The 17,860-nt window shown below is 44.9% G+C and overlaps 1 protein-coding gene across 3 annotated transcripts in view; it reads right to left on the bottom strand.

Annotated features, from left to right (window-relative positions):
* The window catches only part of LOC122552364 (zinc finger SWIM domain-containing protein 5-like), a 96,591-nt gene that overhangs the window by 15,427 nt on the left and 63,304 nt on the right, over nucleotides 1-17,860 (bottom strand). For 2 of the 3 annotated variants that reach the window (XM_043695114.2, XM_087983102.1), the window contains 5 exons: nucleotides 12,938-13,123; nucleotides 9,143-9,304; nucleotides 4,925-5,071; nucleotides 4,199-4,336; nucleotides 2,330-2,590 (listed from right to left, as the gene is read on the bottom strand). In XM_043695114.2, the coding sequence (XP_043551049.2) occupies nucleotides 2,330-2,590; nucleotides 4,199-4,336; nucleotides 4,925-5,071; nucleotides 9,143-9,304; nucleotides 12,938-13,123 (894 nt within the window). The remainder of the gene's footprint in view (nucleotides 1-2,329; nucleotides 2,591-4,198; nucleotides 4,337-4,924; nucleotides 5,072-9,142; nucleotides 9,305-12,937; nucleotides 13,124-17,860) is intronic. The other variant, XM_087983101.1, reaches the window with a different exon arrangement.

Here is a 17,860-nt window from a genome sequence, read left to right as displayed (position 1 = left end):
GGAAAGAGAGAGGGGGGGAAAGAGAGAGGGGGGGAAAGAGAGAGGGGGGGAAAGAGAGAGGGGGGGAAAGAGAGAGGGGGGGAAAGAGAGAGGGGGGGAAAGAGAGAGGGGGGGAAAGAGAGAGGGGGGGAAAGAGAGAGGGGGGGAAAGAGAGAGGGGGGGAAAGAGAGAGGGGGGGAAAGAGAGAGGGGGGGAAAGAGAGAGGGGGGGAAAGAGAGAGGGGGGGAAAGAGAGAGGGGGGGAAAGAGAGAGGGGGGGAAAGAGAGAGGGGGGGAAAGAGAGAGGGGGGGAAAGAGAGAGGGGGGGAAAGAGAGAGGGGGGGAAAGAGAGAGGGGGGGAAAGAGAGAGGGGGGGAAAGAGAGAGGGGGGGAAAGAGAGAGGGGGGGAAAGAGAGAGGGGGGGAAAGAGAGAGGGGGGGAAAGAGAGAGGGGGGGAAAGAGAGAGGGGGGGAAAGAGAGAGGGGGGGAAAGAGAGAGGGGGGGAAAGAGAGAGGGGGGGAAAGAGAGAGGGGGGGAAAGAGAGAGGGGGGGAAAGAGAGAGGGGGGGAAAGAGAGAGGGGGGAAAGAGAGAGGGGGGAAAGAGAGAGGGGGGAAAGAGAGGGGGGGGGAAAGAGAGGGGGGGGGAAAGAGAGGGGGGGGGGAGAGAGGGGGGGAGAGAGGGGGGGAGAGAGAGGGGGGGAGAGAGAGGGGGGGGAGAGAGAGGGGGGGGAGAGAGAGGGGGGGGAGAGAGAGGGGGGGGAGAGAGAGGGGGGGAGAGAGAGGGGGGGAGAGAGAGGGGGGGAGAGAGAGAGGGGGAGAGGGAGAGGGGGAGAGGGAGAGGGGGAGAGGGAGAGGGGGGGAGAGAGAGTGGGGGAGAGAGAGTGGGGGAGAGAGAGGGGGGGAGAGAGAGGGGGGGAGAGAGAGGGGGGGAGAGAGAGGGGGGGAGAGAGTGGGGGGGAGAGAGTGGGGGGGAGAGAGTGGGGGGGGAGAGAGTGGGGGGGGAGAGAGTGGGGGGGGAGAGAGTGGGGGGGGAGAGAGTGGGGGGGGAGAGAGTGGGGGGGAGAGAGTGGGGGGGAGAGAGTGGGGGGGAGAGAGTGGGGGGGAGAGAGTGGGGGGGAGAGAGTGGGGGGGAGAGGAAGAGCAAGAGAGAGTGTGAGCGAGCACACTGTGCGTGTGTTTTCAAGTTTAGTTCAACTTGGTCGCACCAAGCAACCACGCTCTCTGCACTGCATTAATATGTCAGTGTGGTTAATAAGTAAAGGTTAACTCTTCAGTGGGTTTCTAGTTGTGTAACGGAAATTTTGAGGCAAAATCGGGGCCACTGTTTCTCCTGCAACAATGCACTGCAGAATGGAATTCTCCACTGAGTTGGTGGCAGATAGCCCCCGCGTCCAAATCGCCCATTTTATACTGCAGTATGCAAATTACTGAGGCAAACTGCAGGAACTTGTTAAAAATCTGTATTAGATCTACAGTTGAGGATGGTTTCCTGACAAGGAAACCAAATACCTCTGAAATGCTTTCTGGAAAAATTGTTATTGTTAAATGTTGCAGAAGTAGTAATACAAAAGGAATTGATCTGACGAAAAAACTACGAACTTCCAATGAGCCTTCTCAACATTTGAGAACCGGCACAGGTTACGAGAATTGAGAACCTGCTTCCAGCCACGTGCAGCGAGAGCAGAAAAATCAAATTATGTTGAAAAGCCCAGTTCCATTCTGAATGCTGAGGCATACAAGAAAAGACAGGAAGAGCTTGGCTGGAGTCCTACTCACATCATAATTCCAACAAATCCCTCCTCAGCTCATGGCAGACTTCTTGGGATAGAAATAGAGATAAAACCTCAAGGTCAATTTAGGGAGGAAATAAAATCCAAACTCCTCTCTGACAACAATCCACTTTGATTGTCTCCGTACCAGTCAACTGCACTTAACTGTAAGACATAGACTTCGCGTTCAAGCCAATTATTAATTATTTTCCCCCAAAATTTATGAAGCTTGTAGCTTAGTTGCCTCAGACAACCTCCAGTTCATCACCGATATGGCAGTAGGGTACCCTTTACAATTTACAGCTCGTGCCTGAACTCATGGCACTAACAACAGGATTTTAGACCTTTGGTTTAAAAGGAGGACAGGGTGAAGCAGGGATCCCTGATCATTTCCATTCACTGGTTGCCCTGTCAGAGACAAGTGCGCATTTGCCTTACAGCAGCATGAGCAGGCTCAGCCATGGCTTGCAATGCCATATCCAGTCAAACAGGCTGCTCACTACCTCATCTGAGAGGTGGAGTTGAACAAAAGGGGAGAAGAATTCTGCAATTATTAAATAACAAAAAAAAAGTCATTCGTACCTTCCAGTAGTAAAAGCGTCTGTTTACGCAAAACTTGTACAAGCCGCTCATCAAACTCCATTTGAGACAGCATCGATATAAGCTGTTCTTCATTTCGACAAACCTTGTCCTGGGCATACAGTCCCTCTGGCATTAACCTTTGCTGTCCTAACCCTATTAGTGCCACCTCAAGTGCAAGGGCATAGTAGGACTCTCCCGTGTTGCTGCTGCCAGGAATTGGAAAGTGCTGATAGACTGGTTTCCTAATATCACTTATTGAATCTGAAAAATAACCAAAGCATCTGATCCATTTACAGGTCAAAGCACTTCAGAAACAAAAACCAGAAAGTATGTTTTCAGATATGGGAAGCAACAGGGGAATAAATGTATCATACATATACATGCATTGATAACAATGATGATTAAGGAAAGAAAATCAATGGAATCCCCTACACGGGTAAGATTTGTAGAATCTCATGGAACAACAAACACCACGTATCACCTCTTTAGTCATCATTAACCAATGGCCCAGAGAATGATTCACTCCAAGAAATACGTTTCAAGATTTAACATTTATTAAATGTAGAGCATTAGAAAGAGCATCACAGACTGCTTTGGGCTTTCCCAACTGCAAGTTTCTAGTGGAGAAGTGAACAGTATCATCATGTTGGCTCATCTGAGTTTTCAAACTGCAGAAGACAAAGCAACGCCACTCGCAAATCGGGACGTTCCTCACACCCACCGCATTTCATCTTAACCTCTCTTTAATTAACTGCTACTGCAAGTAGCTTTACTCTGGAAAACCCAGAGATTAGGGGTGTGGAGCGAACGACGTCACAAAGCACAGCAAGTTACAGAAGAGACAGAAACCATATTAAAGAAAACAATAAACACAAGTGCCTGAGCCATGCCTGTTATAAATAAGAAAGACTAAACTAGGCAAAAGAAATAGGTCACTATGACAGTCCTTTTCAGCGAATGCAATTATAACAAAAAGTGTAACCAGGATTTGATTACACTGGATCATTTGCAAAGGCATCATGCTTGTGGAATCTGGTGTATGCACTATAGTTGGAACCACAGAGTCCTACAGCATGAAGACAGGCCCTTCGGCCCAAACTGGTCCATGCTGACCAAAATGCCCATCCACACTATTCCCATTTCCCTGCACTTGGCCCATACCCTTCTAAACCTTACCTATCCGTGTATTTGTCCAAATGTCTTTTAAATGTTGTCAATGTACCTGCCTCAACCACTTCCACCGGCAGCTCATTCCATATGCATACCACCTTCTGTGTAAAACAAAACTGTCCTTCAAGGTTCCCTTCTATTGTTTTCCCTCTAACCTTAAACTGATGCCCTCTGGTCCTCGATTCCCCAACCCTCGAAAGAAGACGGAGTGCATTCACCCTATCCATGCCTCTCAAGATCTTAGACGCTTCTATAAGATCACATGACTCCACCTCAGCAGTTACCACTCACGAGATGCTCAGCATGTTCATACTGAAGTAAATGTTTTTTTTTCAAACTTGTCCTACATTCTATTAATGCTCAGCAAGGACACCAGACAATATGAAGCAGCTTAATCAAATTAATCCATGTCATCGGACAGCTTGTATGACTTAAGAAAATTGGAATAAACGGAACTCAAAGCCTCTACTGTTTTGATTTGCAATGCACCAACCAGCTTTCAATTCCACAGCATTAATATGATGGGAGAATTGCAAAAGACCATTCATTTCCTGAGGCAACTGATATCCCCCTTCGCCCTCACTGGCTGCCAAAGCCACAGCCCGACTGACCACTGCATTGGCTGGGAGCAGGTAACAACAAACCACAGACACATCTTTAAAGCAGGATTTCCTAAGAAGCAGTAATTGGAGTATTTACCAGTGAACAATACAGAGCTGTCGTCCTCCATTTTACAAGCTTCAAGCAAAGTCCTGCACAAACACCCGACAGGATCCAGGGGATGTCCAACCCAACCTTCCTGGTTTGAGATGGTGGTTGACCCTTTCTGCAACAGTTCTGAAAAAACAAAGCAAAGCCATTAAAACACATCCTGTTCCCTGCTGCGGAGCCATGGGACAGAATCTCTGTTGCTCATTAAGCACATTATCAAATCTATTCACAGAACACAAACCCCATGGTGGGTTTTCAGAAAAAAAAACTATTTATGAAGCACCTTACTCCATCTTGAACATTCCAAAAACTCACTTTGAAACCCAATCAATTTCTTCCCCCATCTTCTTTCAAAGAGAAATGAGAAAAGTCAATTACTTTACACAATGAACTGGCAATTGAGGAACAGGAAACGTTTCTACTGTGTAGGCTGGTGTTAGTTTAAACAAAAGTTGAAGATCTTAAATAAAATGGGAGAAAGTGAGGACTGCAGATGCTGGAGATCAGAGCTTAAAAATGTGTTGCTGGAAAAGCGCAGCAGGTCAGGCAGCATCAAAGGAACAGGAGAATCGACGTTTCGGGCACAAGCCCTTCTTCCTGACCTGCTGCAATCTTAAATAAGAGTAAAACAGGTAGGACGAGACTTTTTTCAGCTCTCAACACCCCATGGGGAGCCCAGTCCAACCCTCCAGAGTAGCTTGCAGTCCCACTTACCTTTCTTTTGTTGCTTGTACATTTCCAACTGGCGTCTCTTCTGCAATCGCAGTGTATTGACAATTGCAATAGCCAAACGAAGAGCTTCCCGTGGGTACCCGTGAGATCTCAGTGCATCCACTCTGGCACATGCAGTTGGGACATGCTCTATATTTTAAAAAAAAGATACCGACTGCTTTGAAATTCCTTGATTACTGCAAATGTTTATCATTAGATATTGGGCCGCTGCAACTTACTTGCACTGAAATGTAAGTAGAAAGTCACCCAAGTGCACAAGGAAGATTAGAAGGAAGATTGGAAGGAAGTAACGCAAGATAAAGGAAGGGCTCTGGCCAGGAAAACCAGAGATAAGAACGCAATGGAAGTTTCTCAGTCACTTATTTCTGAATACTCAGAAAAGCTGGGAAACAATATTTCTCTTAACTAAACCACAGTTAGAACACAGAACATAGAACACAGAACATAGAACACAGAACATTACAGCGCAGTACAGGCCCTTGATGTTGCACCGACCTGCGGAACCAATCTGAAGCCCATCTAACCTACACTATTACATTCTCATCCATATGTTTATCAAATGACCATTTAAATGCCCTTAAAGTTGGCGAGTCTACTACTGTTGCACGTAGTGTGTTCCACACACCTATTACTCCGAGTAAAGAAACTATCTCTAACATCTATCCTATATCTATCACCCCTCAATTTAAAGCTGTGTCCCCTCGTGCGAGCCATCGCCAGCCAAGGAAAAAGGTTCTCACTGCCCACCTGATCTAATTCTCAGATTATCTTATATATATCTCAATTAAGTCACCTCTTAACATTCTTCTCTCTAACAAAAACAGCCTCAAGTCCCTCATCCTGTCCTCATAAGATCTTCCCTGCACACCACGCAATGTCCTAGTAAATCTCCTCTGAACCCTTTCCACAGCTTCCACATCGTTCCTATAATGTGGTGACCAGAGCTGTACACAATACCCCAAGTGCGGTTGCACCAGAGTTTTGTACAGCTGCAACATGACCTCATGGCTTCGAAACCCAAACCCTCTACCAATGAACACCATATGCCTTCTTAACAACCCTATCAACCTGAGTGGCAACTTTCATGGATCGATGTACATGGACACGGATCTCTCTGCTCATCTTTAATCCTGTTGCTCATTCCAAAGTGAATCACCTCACACTTTTCCACATTAAAGTCCATTTGCCACCCCTCAGCCCAGCTCTACAGCTTATCTATGTCCCTCTGTAACCTGTAACATACTTCCACACTCTCCGCAACTCCACCAACCTTAGTGTCATGAAAACAAAAGTTTTGCAAAAAAAAAAAACAAAAAAGTGATTGTATCGGATTAGTGCTGGATACTTCAGATCAGAATGGAAACCAGAAACCCTACTCCTCCACAAGCTGGCACACTTAAGCTAAACTTTGGACACACTAAGGCCTGGAGAGCTGCAGTAGCCAGGTACTCCCCTAGTGGCAGGTAACCTAACACCAAGCTGTGGCAGGACAAAAATACACAATTATTTGATCATTTGAATTTTGATACTAATCTGGTATTAAATTCAATTACTTATTTTGGTGAACCAGATGTTTCAAATCTTAAGAGTTTTGCCTCAATCTGTTTGCGTATTGAATAGCCAGCAGGTCAACTGCCTTATGCGTTTCAGTAATTGATGATGTGACAGCAGAAACAACAAGTATTTGGGATTTGCGTGTAGCCACAGATGTCTTGTATTAGTCAAGGATCAGCTATTGATTCTGGTAGACATTTAGCATGGGGTGGAGAGATGAGGTGTCGTGTAGGATATTCACAAGACTCAAGTGCACCAATAAAATCAGATAAGCTGCTCTGTCATGTACAGATGGTCCATGAAACACAAACCACCCAAACTTAGGAACACTCGTGCTCACAAACATGATCCCACACAGAGGTTTAATTTTAAAAGGTCTGTCTTACGTACTATTTTATATTGTCCTGCATTCTGACTCGTGTACGAATCTACTTGCAATTGGGTCCCATTCACCACCCAGGCACTGCCTGCACAAGTTGCCAGCAGTACCAACATCACTATCCTTAATAATAAAATTTATTTTACGACCACAATCATCACTCTGGAAAAACTTCTCTCCCACACCAAAGCAAGCCTTGTTCTTGACATTTTTTAAGCAGCAAACTAATCCTTAGTTGCCTCACCTCTGTGCCAAAATGAATGGGAGAATGAATGCAGGCTACGATCTAACTGCCTCTCATATAGCCTCAAATTTAACACACAATTCTCCCTATCTCATAATCTCCTTCACATATTTAATTCAAGCTTGTTGTGCATTCTTCATTTCAAATAACTCTGCTAGTGACGGCTTTAACTTCAGCTGCCCCCGACTTCTGGAATTCCTTCCTTTTAGTGATATCTTAAAGCTTTCATACCTCCCCCAAACTCCTCCAAGCTTTTGAAAGGAATACCGCCCGCCCACCAACTCCCCGCAACGTCTCATTGTGGCTTGATTTTGCTGAAAATGTGTTGCTGGAAAAGCGCAGGTCAGGCAGCATCCAAGGAACAGGAGAATCGACGTTTTGGGCATAAGCCCTTCTTCAGGAATGAGGAAAGTGTATCCAGTAGGCTAAGATAAAAGGTAGAGAGGAGGGACTTGGGGGAGGGGCATTGGAAATGCGATAGGTGGAGGGAGGTCAAGGTGAGGGTGATAGGCCGGAGTGGGGTGGGGGCGGAGAGGTCAGGAAGAAGATTGCAGGTTAGGAAGGTGGTGCTGAGTTCGAGGGATTTGACTGAGACAAGGTGGGGGGAGGGGAAATGAGGAAACTGGAGAAATCTGAGTTCATCCCTTGTGGTTGGAGGGTTCCCAGGCAGAAGATGAGGCGCTCTTCCTCCAACCATCGTGTTGCTATGGTCTGGCGATGGAGGAGTCCAAGGACCTGCATGTCCTTGGTGGAGTGGGAGGGGGAGTTAAAGTGTTGGGCTATGGGGTGGTTGGTCCGGGTGTCCCAGAGGTGTTCTCTGAAACGTTCCGCAAGTAGGCGGCCTGTCTCCCCAATATAGAGGAGGCCACATCGGGTGCAGCGGATGCAATAGATGATGTGTGTGGAGGTACAGGTGAATTTGTGGCGGATATGGAAGTGTCCCTTGGGGCCTTGGAGGGAAGTAAGGGGAGGGGGAGGAGGTGTGGGTGCAAGTTTTGCATTTCTTGCGGTTGCAGGGGAAGGTGCCGGGAGTGGAGGTTGGGTTGGTGGGGGGTGAGGACCTGACGAGGGAGTCACGGAGGGGGTGGTCTTTTCGGAACGCTGATAGGGGAGGGGAGGGAGGGAAATATATCCCTGGTGGTGGGGATCGTTTGGAGGTGGCGGAAATGATGGCGGATGATACGTTGTACACGGAGGTTGGTGGAGTGCTAGGTGAGGGCCAGTGGGGTTCTGTCCTGGTGGCGGTTGGAGGGGCTCAAGGGCGGAGGAGCGGGAAGTGGAAGAGATGCGGTGGAGGGCATCGTCGACTACGTCTGGCGGGAAATTGCGGTCCTTGAAGGAGGCGGCCATCTGGGTTGTACGGTATTGGAACTGATCCTCCGGGGAGCAGATGTGGCGGAGACAAAGGAATTGGGAATATGGGATGGCGATTTTACAGGGGGCAGGGTGGAAGGAGGTGTATTCTAGGTAGCTGTGGGAGTCGGTCGGTTTATAGTAAATGTCCGTGTCGATTCGGTCGCCCGAGATAGAAATGGAAAGGTCTAGGAAGGGGAGGGAGGAGTCTGAGACGGTCCAGGTGAATTTGAGGTCAGGGTGGAAGGTGTTGGTAAAGTGGATGAACTGTTCAACCTCCTTGTGGGAGCACGAGGCAGCGCCGATATAGTCATCAATGTAGCGGAGGAAAATTTTGCTTCATTTTGCTTCAAAGATGTGAAGATCAGGTGAATTGGTCATGCTAAATTGCCCATAGTGTTAGGTGCATTAGTCAGAGGGGAAATGGGTCTGGGTGGGTTACTCTTCAGAGGACCGGTGTGGACTGGTTAGGCCGAAGGGCCTGTTTCCACACTGTAGGTAATCTAATCTAAATATAAATGCAAGTAGCAGTCACTGTTCAACTCTCCAGTACAATTCTGACACTGCAAAGTCTCAAAGTGGCATTTGACAAGACTGTTCTGGTGCCCTGAGCAGTTAATGGGAATGCAATTCTGTGTCCTTATTCCGCGGCAACCTAAAATCTACTCACCAAGCCAAAGGGGACGCCCCTGAGAGTCGAAGAGTGACCGGTCTCCATCTCGCCACTGGTTTGTGTAGCTGTCACTGCTGATAATTTTCCGGAGGTGACAGTCTTTCCAGTCGAGTCCACAGGCTTCTATTGCACGCACAAAAACAGTTCGCCGGGTGCCTGCTGGGGTTGAAAGACAGTCGTTTCACTGCTCTGCAACCTCTTTCAACTGCGTGACGCACAACAACACAATCACAACAAACACAGGACCTGAAGGTCAGCCATCCCAAATTTTGTCTACATTATACAAATTCAAACACTACCTTATCATGAAATCAGTAAATGGTTGCAGGAGGTCAAATCAACCCTCACCCCTACCCTCCGAAGCAGCCACTCACCCATTGACACTCACTCCCTTGCTGTTTCCCCATAGCCTCGCAATTTTTCCTTTTCAGATCGTATTCCATTCTCTTTTGAAGCTTTAATTGACTGCTTCCATGCTATGCATTCACACCACGGTGCGAAAAATAATATTTTGTTAATTAGTACATCCTTCTGTTATCGATCCTTAGACCAATGGGGAAAGGTTTCTAAAACCCCTCATGATTTTGGGCACCCTCTATCAAATCTTCTCTCCTCTAAAAAAGGAGAGAAGTCCCAATTTCTTTAATCTTTCGACATAACTAAAGTTCGGGGCTGGTAGCATTCTCATGAATCTTCTCTGTATCCTCGCTGATGATTTTACAATCTTCCCAAGTGTAGGGGCCAAAGTTGAACACAATGCTCCAGATGAGGCCAAGCCTGGACAGATTGAACACAAATCGTTTGCTTTCCTTGTCTGTTCACCAATATAGCAGTCCAGAATGTTGTGTTTAAAGAATAAAATTTCACTTTGCCTCTCTGAATCTACACCTATCCAACATTGAATGCTTAGTGTTGCATTTGCATTATATCTACAATTAAACAAGCAAGCCATTTTGCCCAATTGGTCTATGCAGACATGTGCCCTCCATATACTTTCTCCCAACTTCTTATATCTCTCACTACCAGCATGTCTTATAATTCCTCCACCCCTTGTACACATGAACTATAGTTTGTGTGCACCCCAGAACCTGGGAAAAGCAATGTCCAAAACAAGCTGTTCCTGCTTCTAACAAATATCTACTGAACTCTTGTGCTGGTGTAGACACTGATCTGACCCTTAGCAGTGGTTTACCAGACTGACGTTAAACAGAAGCTCTCAGGACACAACTCATACTTGTGCAGACAATTGTGCTTGCAAGCCCAGTGTGGGAGCTTGGGTGGGGCACAAGGGATATAGGAATGACACCCAGGCTGTGCCAATCTGAGGACTGCATCTTCAAGAACAAAGGGGAGAAGGCTTTCAAATGGATCTAAGGTTTGGAGGACTCCAGTCATCATAGTTGCTGGACAATGTGGGTGAAAGGCTGGGGAGGACAACTAATAGGTTCCAGCTCTGCTCTAAGACTAAGCGGAGATGCTTTGTCTATTCTTCACTAATGAGGAGAAAGTGAGGTCTGCAGATGCTGGAGATCAGAGCTGGAAATGTGTTGCTGGAAAAGCGCAGCAGGTCAGGCAGCATCCAGGGAACAGGAGAATTGACGTTTCGGGCATAAGCCCTTCTTCAGGAATTCTTCACTAATTCCTGCCCTCCAATCAGAAACACGTTGCTGCTGAATGGAATGCTTGGATATCAACATGCCCCCTGCCACCCCCAAGCATGATTCATACAAGTGCAATTATTACTGATCCTGGCCCTTAACTAGTTTCTTCTTGCACTAAGTAAAGGTGCTCTTGGTCCCTATTGCCGGTCCCTTTTAGACACAGCAGCTGCTGGAGTTGAAAAGTTCCAGTTTGCTGTGGTCGTGTGAGCAGAGCTCTCAGGGAACCTCCACATGCCAGTTGTGCAGCTTTCAGGGAGATGGCCTGTACAGACTTGTCCTTGGACAGTCTTTCCAGTGCCCCAGGTTGTCAGCAGAAGCCTTGTCAACTCTCAAACTCGCCTTCACTGGAAGCAGTTCCACAATGTATCAATCAAGTTAGTTTCGACAGAGCAGAACTAACTGCATTTTTATTGTATTTAGCAATCTCAGCCATTGCATCAAATCACTTTGCAGTTTGAATCACGAACAAGAGCAAGTTGCAGCAAAGTTCAAACATTTTTTGAACTACGAATCATATTTAAACACAGAGACCACAGCTGACTGGAGAGAAAACTTTTTCGATGCAATGGATTTTGCAATGTAAAATGTAGTGCCAATGTACCCAGCCCCAAGAAACACAGGCGTCCAAACAAGCTTCCAAAGAAAACATAAAAAGATTACGTGACCTCATTCTAAGCAGACGGAATACTTAACTGTTCAAAACGTAAAATCCAGAGTTAGAAAAAGGGTCATTTCTACCTACGTACACCACTCCTTACCGCTACCCCCTCCCCCCGATAAAAAGGGCCACTAAGTTCTTTCCCCGACTGCCTCAAAATCAGTCCCAGATCCAGTTGCCTTTGAAAGGGGTCAGCTGGCCCCAGATCAATCCTCTGGAAGCCTGTTCCCACAGCTGCAGTATTCTATAGGGAAATCAATCTTGAGAGGCTTATGAATTTGGCACTCATGTTCACCATCTCAAGGACAGTTCTTCTTTAGCTTAAATGCCATCTCTACCCTTCAGCTCATGTCGGGCAGCACAACAACCTCTCGACTCTTCAATAATTGAGGCTTTGTTCAGAAAACGTAACCAACTATAAAATCATTCTGGGTCACGACTGCAATCTCTTTATAATGCAGATGTATCTGGTCAGTCAAATACTGCAGGCCGTATTGGAGTAGCCCCACTACATGTTTGACTTCAGGTGCTTTAACTTAGCATTTCAAAACATTACAAATGCACCCCAGTCTCCCATTAGCTTCACTCATAGCCAACAGCTGAAGAATAAACCATCAACTAGTGGAAACGAGACCAGTCCCTCACAAATACGTTTGGTATACAGTAAGAGTTTGGTATGTAAACTCAAGTTCCAATTTAGTAGGTTCCCATTATTATGTCAATAAAAAAGTGCCAAGTGAGGAAAGGTTATTTGATTGAAGAGAAGCCAATAAGATGGAACCACCTTGAGTGACCACCCTGTAAAGCTTGCTTTGAGCACTTCACACAAACTCAATCTGCATTGTGTGTAAAATATGAACAGATTGGAGGCCTGGGGTTGAAAGAAAGGGTGACTCCATTGAGGATAGTACTTTACCTCACCTTCAGTACTGATGTATCGTCTCCAATTAGCAAACAGATCAACAAATCAATCCAGAAAATAAAGCTAAGGACATTCCAGGCTGTGATAAAGTGGGATGTGGCAGGAGACACTGCTCTTGCTCTTCATGGATTACCAAACCTCTCTTAGGAAAGATGTGGGGTCATCCAGCTCAGGTGCAAGAGCACATTCCCCCCACTTCCATTCAAATAAGTTGCTTAACAACAAGAATGATCACTGGGTGAGGGCATGGAGAGATATTTATTGTCTGTCCACTGTAGCATGGCCATAACTTAAAGACCAGGAACACATCTTCACAATCCCTTCCACAACATCCGACAAAAAAAGTTTGGGTAATCACCATACAAAACGGAAAGGTGGTGGCGGCATTATCTTGAAAACATTTGTCATTCATAACACTGAAACACTACTCTTTCCACTTCACATGGTTACAAGATCTATACAAGCATGGACAGGATAGGAAACTGTGACAAGTATATTTGCTGTTGCAGTTGTGCTGTTTTTGGAAAGTTCCAACAGTACAAGCTAAATACCTTGGTTTCGATTTGAGTTGTGTTGTATACCAGTGATACTAGGGGTTTCGTTGATGTGGTTGCCATAGTTACCATCTTCTTGCGGGCAGACATCCATGTTGTTCCACTTCCTGAGTAGCTCAAGCCAGCCAGCTTTCTCCTCCTGCTTACAGTGAGGGTTCAGTACCACACACACCCAGAGAGCACCTGAGGGAAAGGGAGAAACTGGTGATTAAAGGAAATTGTGACCAAAAATAAATCCAAGCCACTTCAGTGTTTTTGTATAAACAATGGGGTGGGTACAGCATACATGCCTAAAGGGGGGGGAAAAGAGGTCTGTGGCCTCCTTTTAAAAAAAAACTTAGCCGGCTGGTGTCCTCAGCTGTTTGCAACATCAAAGAGAAATTCAAAGCAACAACTGGGCTGGAAATTAGTAACCACAAATACACTTTCACATGACATGCACTTTGAAAGGGTAACGAAAAAAGTCAGGTCTTAGACACGTCAAGAGTTTTGTACTCATGAGGCGGCATATTGTGCAACTAGCACTTGCTGCATGATTGGTACATGGCGTCAAAGTTAACTTCCTAACATCACTTGTCCGAAACACTCATTTCATAGGATTCTGCAGAGACACGGTAGCAGTGGCAATTTGAGAATACTGCAGCCAGATATTTTAATTATGTTACAGTAATAATCTGACTCACTAACATTTACTTTCCAGTAATATTTGGAAACTAAATTATTTTTAAAAACTGAGCACGCTGTACCAGTGTTAATTTTAAGTTGGGTTTCTGTATTAACTCAGATCGTCGGTATGAAATCAAAGTTAGTTTTGATCTTTATCTCCCAGTTTTGATCAAAGGCCATCACTGGAAAACTTCAACTTTGTTTCACTCTTTGTATACGTGACTTGTTAAGTAGTTCCAGCATTTGAGGTTTGCGTTTCCAATATTTACACTCCCCTTCTGCATTGCTGCTTAAACTCCCCTTCCCAATAACACCTCGACACGCTTCCAAAAGGGAAATTATTGGGTCAATTCATGGACACCACTTGCACAATGTTATTTGCATGGGAAACCATTCATTGCTCGGGGGCACAAAATGTCAATCATCCCATCATTCAACTTCAACTCAGACCAGGGTCAAACAAGGTGCTCAATTCCCTCATTAATTCCAGGAAAAGTGAAACTACATCCCCCTGCCACAAGGTGGTTTCATGCAGTCTGCATTAAAATAAACACCAGAACGGACAGAACTTATGAAAGCATGAACAGTGATTTCATAACCTGAATCATCCTCAGAATTGATTTAAACCAAGTTCAGATGTGGTTACATAAAGCTCACTGAACGGTGACCTTACTCTTTATCTTACAGACAAGGCCATTTGTAAAACAAAGTTGCGCCGCAGAAGTATATTGCTGACCTTTCTGAACACAATCTCGGCTCCGAATTCCCAGTGAACTGGTTCACAGGCAAACTGCCTCGTTTAAAATTTAAATACAGCTTGGCAGTAAATGGTCAGTCATCATCAACTGGCGCATTTTCCAAAGCAACATTACCAAAGAAAAAGTCAAACAGCACTCTCTACTCATACATTAAATGTCGTTTTCCCTTTACACTGGTAATCCCGTGAATCTTCCCAAAAGCTTCAACAAATGCCTTTTCCAGGAATGATGCTTCAAAGTGTGCCACCAACACATTCATACACAAAAAATTTATCACCACAGGAGATTTTGTGAGAATGTGCCACATGCTTTTTTTTTTAAGTTTGGTTGGTGCATCTATCACAGAAAGAATTACTTTGACTTCTCCTATATCCAATGGCCTAATCACTGTAAAGACAGGCGTTGGCCATTTAACTTGAGCAAAGCAGAACAGAGGAGAAAGAATTTCTCAGCAAGAATGCAAAGCACATCATGTGCCAGGTCAAAAAGGAATTCAAACTGGCTGCAGTTTCAAAACAACTCTTTCACTAACAAAAATATATGTTCCAGAACGGAGAAATTAAACACTAGACAGGCAGTTAGAAAGTCTTTTTTCCCCCAATTGCCTGCATTCTTAGGGCAGAGTTGGCAAGCAGAAGCCAGACATTTTGATATGGAGCATGAAGAGCCATGGGCACCTAGCCGACACACCTCTGCATGTCTAGGGACAAATTAGCATGGTCAAACCACCTAACCTACACATCTTTGGTCTGTGGGAGGAAACCCATGCTGACATGGGGAGAATGTGAAAACTCCACACAGACAGTCACCTGAGGCTAGAATTGAACCTGGGCCTCTGGCGCGGTGAAACAGCAGTGCTAACCACTGAGCCACTGTTCCTTCTTATCTAGAGGATCTAGAACTAGGAGTCGGTTTAAAACTTGTGTAGAGAGACACAGTCACCCAATTAAGATACAGATGAGAAAACATTTGAGGGTGGAGTGCCTTTTGAATTCCATTCCCCAAAAGACAGTGGATGCAGAATCTTAATTTGGTTTTAAAAAAAAGACGGAGACAGAGATTCTTGATCACAGAAGGGATGAAAGATTATTCAGGTATGCTGGAATGTAAGGTGGAAGTTAAAGTAAACCAGCCATAAACTTACGGAAAAGTGCAAGAGACTTAAAGGGGAAAGTGAACTACTCTTGTTCCTTGTTTGTACGTTAATAATCTCAGTCAAGTTGTATCAACAGCGAATCAGTCCACACACCAATGTGTGCAGAGCTCAGATGTATACCAGAGAGGAACTAGTTTATTTCACACGTTACCTGACAGCTCAAAAAGGTATGATTGGTCTGATCCCCTCGCAGTTTTGATTAGAAGTATAGAAAAAATGAAACAGTAGATCAACTCCGTTCATCAGGTGACCATCAAAATGACTGATGTTGCAGATTCAAAACTGGCTAGGCTAAAGGTTTCTTGGAAAGTTTAAGAGGATCTAATTTTGAAAGCAACCTGTTGAAACTGAGCTAGGCTTGCACGCACACAGTTGGTCTTAACAGGGTAGAACCCAATAATCTATAGCTTACATATTATGCAGCTGGAAAGGTTCGCAAAATGAAAAATAGCGTTGCCATACACCCATTCACAACTTCAACCATGACAACTGACTTTATTGGAGGAATTGACTCTACTGGCTGCCCACATGAAATGATAATCAAGCAACATCTTTGGTAAAAATGGCATGCAGTATACATGATGTGGCACAAAATGGCACTCCATGAAAGTTGATCAAAATGACAAAGTTGCTCTGCTGGGAGTGGAAAATCTCACACTGGTACAACAAATGCTCTTTCAAGGGTTGGTATTTCGCCATGTTCTTGGTGCAATGCAGAGGGAGCTTAGTGTGTAAACAAAGCAGACCTACTCTGCTTGTGAATACTAAAAGAATATCAAAGAATATTATTGCAAAAACAAATGAAGCATTTGGCCCAAAACGTCTGTACAAATGATCATCTCCAACCATGACTCATACCCTATACCCTATTGTGCTGTTCAGAAATTAATCTCTGAAAAATAAAGACTCTGCCTCTGCAGTTAGTGACTCCACGATCTAGGCAATCGGAACTTTGTTCCGAACTTCCTACAACTATCAACATCTTCAATGTGTGAGAGAGTCATCCCTCTATGTTCAATATTGATCCCCTACATTCGATAGCCTGCATGTTAAGATGAAGAAAGCAGAGGCTTCGGAAATAATGATTCTTTTCAAAATTCCCTACATGCTGAAAACATTCATGCAGATCTGAAAACCACAAAAATATTATTCAAGTGGGTTAGGGGTGCAGAAAGCAGGAAACTATAGGTCAGTTTATCTAACATCTGCTTCAAAGGGAAAATGCTACAATCCATTGAGATGGTAATAACAAACTATTCAGAAAACCATAAAATGAGGCAGTTTCAACATTGTTTCATAAAAGCAAAGTGTCTGACAAATAAATAGAGTTCTTTGAGGTGGTGATAAGCAGGGTAATGGGGAAACTTGAGGTTGTAGTGAATTTGAATTTCCAAAAGGCATTCGATAAAGTCCTACATTAAAAAAATAGTTTATTTCACAAGAGCTCACAGTGCTGCCCATGATATATTAGCATGGATGGAGAAACAGAGAGAAACAATCACTTGCAAGTTGGCAAACTAATTAGAAATGTTGCAGTGATCGCAACTGGGATCTATTTAGAATTTAGATCGTTTGAGACTTAGAACAGAGAACATTACAGTGCAATGCAAGCCCTTCGGCCCTCAATGTTGCGCCGTCCTGTGAAGCCCATCTAACCTACACTATTCCTTTCCCATCCATATGCCTATCCAATGACCATTTAAGCACCCTTAAAGTTGGCGAGTCTACTACTGTTGTCAGCAGTGCATTCCACGCCCCTACTACTCTGAGTAAAGAACCTACCTCTAACATCTGCCCTTTATCTATTACCCCTCAATTTAAAGCTATATCCCCTCTTGCTAGCCATCATCATCTGAGGAAAAAGGCTCTCACTGTCAAAGCTATCTAACTCTCTGATTATCTTGTGTCTCAATTAAGTCACCTCGCAACCTTCTTCTCTCCAACGAAAACAGCCTCAAATCACTCAGCCTTTCCTCGTAAGACCTTCCCTCCGTACCAGGCAACATCCTAGTAAATCTCCTCCGAACCCTTCCCAAAGCTTCCACATCCTTTCTATAATGTGGTGATCAGAACTGTATGCAATACTCCAAATGCAGCTGCACCTGAGTTTTGTACAGCTGCAACATGACCTCATGGCTCTGAAACTCAATCCCTCTACCAATAAAAGCTAACACACCGTACACTTTCTTAACAACCCCATAAATCTGGATGGCAACATTCAGGTATCTATGCACATGGACGCCAAGTACTGCTCATCTACACTACCCAGAATCTTAGCATTAGCCCAGTACTCTGTATTCCTGTTACTCCCTCTAAAGTGAATCACCTCACTTTTCTGCC

The sequence above is a fragment of the Chiloscyllium plagiosum genome, unplaced genomic scaffold, assembly GCF_037043375.1.
Source record: "Chiloscyllium plagiosum isolate Xiang-an unplaced genomic scaffold, Cpla_swu_hap1 HiC_scaffold_45, whole genome shotgun sequence".
NCBI lineage: Eukaryota > Metazoa > Chordata > Chondrichthyes > Orectolobiformes > Hemiscylliidae > Chiloscyllium > Chiloscyllium plagiosum.
Note: the sequence above shows the minus strand (reverse complement) of the source record. Positions and strands in the feature narration are given on the sequence as shown.